At 31.2% G+C, this 2,068-nt stretch overlaps 1 protein-coding gene across 1 annotated transcript; it reads right to left on the reverse strand.

Moving 5' to 3' along the window:
- Nucleotides 1-646: 646 nt before the first annotated feature.
- LOC124924633 (F-box only protein 6-like) lies at nucleotides 647-1,783 on the reverse strand. Its single transcript, XM_047464646.1, has one exon. It carries the CDS (start codon nucleotides 1,781-1,783, stop codon nucleotides 647-649), a length of 1,137 nt encoding a protein of 378 aa, XP_047320602.1.
- Between the last annotated feature and the right edge of the window lie 285 nt (nucleotides 1,784-2,068).

A 2,068-nucleotide genomic window follows, 5' to 3' on the forward strand; every position in this document is an offset into this window, starting at 1 on the left:
AGCTCACTTAAAATCATAAGTTCATAAAAAGTCTTAGTTAAATTTTTAAAAACATTACTATTTCACAATATTTTCAAATTTGGAAAAGATTAAAATTAAAAAAAAATATCCAAATGATTTGTCTGGAGTTGATAATCTTTAAATAATTATTAAAATTTTAAATTTATTGAAAATTTTAGAAAAACAAAATATATTTCAATAATTGTATGAATGTAAAATTGTTGTGCGAAAGAAATTTGAAAAGTAAATAAAATAATAATATCATAGTTAAATAATGATGTGTTTTATAGTAGTTAGGGTCTGTCTATGATTATTAACTCTCTCAGTTTTGAAATTTTTAATAAAATGTTATTAACTGCTTTTAAAAAAATAATATTATTTAATTGAAAATTCTAAATAAAAACTAATAAAATGAAGCTCAATAAAAAAAATGTATTATAATAATAATACCAATTTAAAATAACTTAGATTAAGGAACAAAATTCATTATCAATAAAATAAAGATAGTTAATACTAAGTTAATGTGTTGCAATAATGCATAAATAAAATGTGATAAGCTAAAGTGTCGTAGTAATACATGGATAAAATGCAATAAGCTAAGGTGTTGCAGCAATGCAGTAGTAATACATGGATACAATGCAATAAGCTAAGGTGTTGCAGTAATGCATGGATAAAATGCGATTTTATGTCGAAACCTTTGATACGCCATTCCTCGGGGAAGTAAAGATCTTGGAGCTTTAAACCATTCTTTCTTCACAACATCATATGTTACTAACATGAACAATTTTTCAGAACTAAAGCACAGAAAGATCATATCTTTATTACCTACACAAATCATATTTGCGCCCTTCTTGTACAATTTCAAGCACAACTCACGTGGCATTTTGTCGAAGTACTTCCATAATAATGTTGTTTTTTCAAACTCCCAAATGCAAATAGAAACACACGATTTTATCATCACACAAACGAACATGATTCGTCCCCCACATTCTACGAGAAATCGGCCAGAAATCATATCATGTAGAATCGGGACTGAGAAATGATTCCAAATTCCAGACAACGTATTGTAGCAGACCATACCGTTTGGATATGAAGACATAAAGTAAAGACAACCATCCACGGAGATAGCCTGCGAGCGCAAGTTCAAAATATACGGCAACCTTATGCTCGTTGAAATAACTTTTGATTCATACCATTTATTCTTGTTGGAATCAAAAATTATGTACTGGCCATTGCAACCTAAGAAGAGGATCTTATAGCCCTCGATTGTGGATTTTCCATTCATCCACATTCCAACGGCTACTTGAGACCAATCCATGCTTGAACAAGCTGGAAGCTCCTTGAATGTCTGAGTAAGCGGGTTACCCACGAAAAAACGGGTACGATGAATATTGACAAAACAAATTATACCACCGATAGAAGCTAGAGGGTAGATAACCAACTTCTCTAAGAAAGAATGAACTTTTTGATGGTGCCATTTATTCGAGGAGGGGTCATAAATGGCTGCGGTGTTTACATTGTCGTGGGTGATGGTGTAGAACCAAGGTTGGGAGATGGGAATTTGAGCATATTGGTCCCGAAACGAATGAGAAGTCAACATGGAGTTCCACTTTCTACTAACACAAAGGAAACGAAAGAAGGTAGATGTTGGGAGTCTCGCCCCAACGACTTCAAAGAGGTCTTCCGGGAATTTTTCCCATATCTTAGGTAACATTTCATTAGACGAACATATGATCAACTTATTTCTACGACTTTTCCTACGAGAAGTCTCCCCGACTTCCATCATTTTAAAGGTTAATACTTCCGATTCTTCAATATGAAGCTCAATTATTGACCATAATCATTATTCTACAATATCCCAACAAAATAAAAGGATCAAAATTTGACAATGTAAGTAGAGATAAAATATAACTTAAAAAACCAATATTGATTTATAAGATTTATAGATAGATCTAATTTTGAACGTTTTAAGTTGTAGTAAACTACTGAAACAGATTTTTGCTAAATTCAAAATGTACATTAATTCTAATTCTTTATTTAAACAAGTATGAAAATTAAAATTGAACCG

This window comes from Impatiens glandulifera, chromosome 2 (genome assembly GCF_907164915.1).
Source record: "Impatiens glandulifera chromosome 2, dImpGla2.1, whole genome shotgun sequence".
NCBI classification, from domain to species: Eukaryota; Viridiplantae; Streptophyta; class Magnoliopsida; order Ericales; family Balsaminaceae; genus Impatiens; species Impatiens glandulifera.

What these genes read in the sequence shown, in the direction of transcription:
- LOC124924633 (XM_047464646.1), bottom strand. Translation starts at nt 1,783, where the DNA reads ATGGAAGTCGGGGAGACTTCTCGTAGGAAAAGTCGTAGAAATAAGTTG.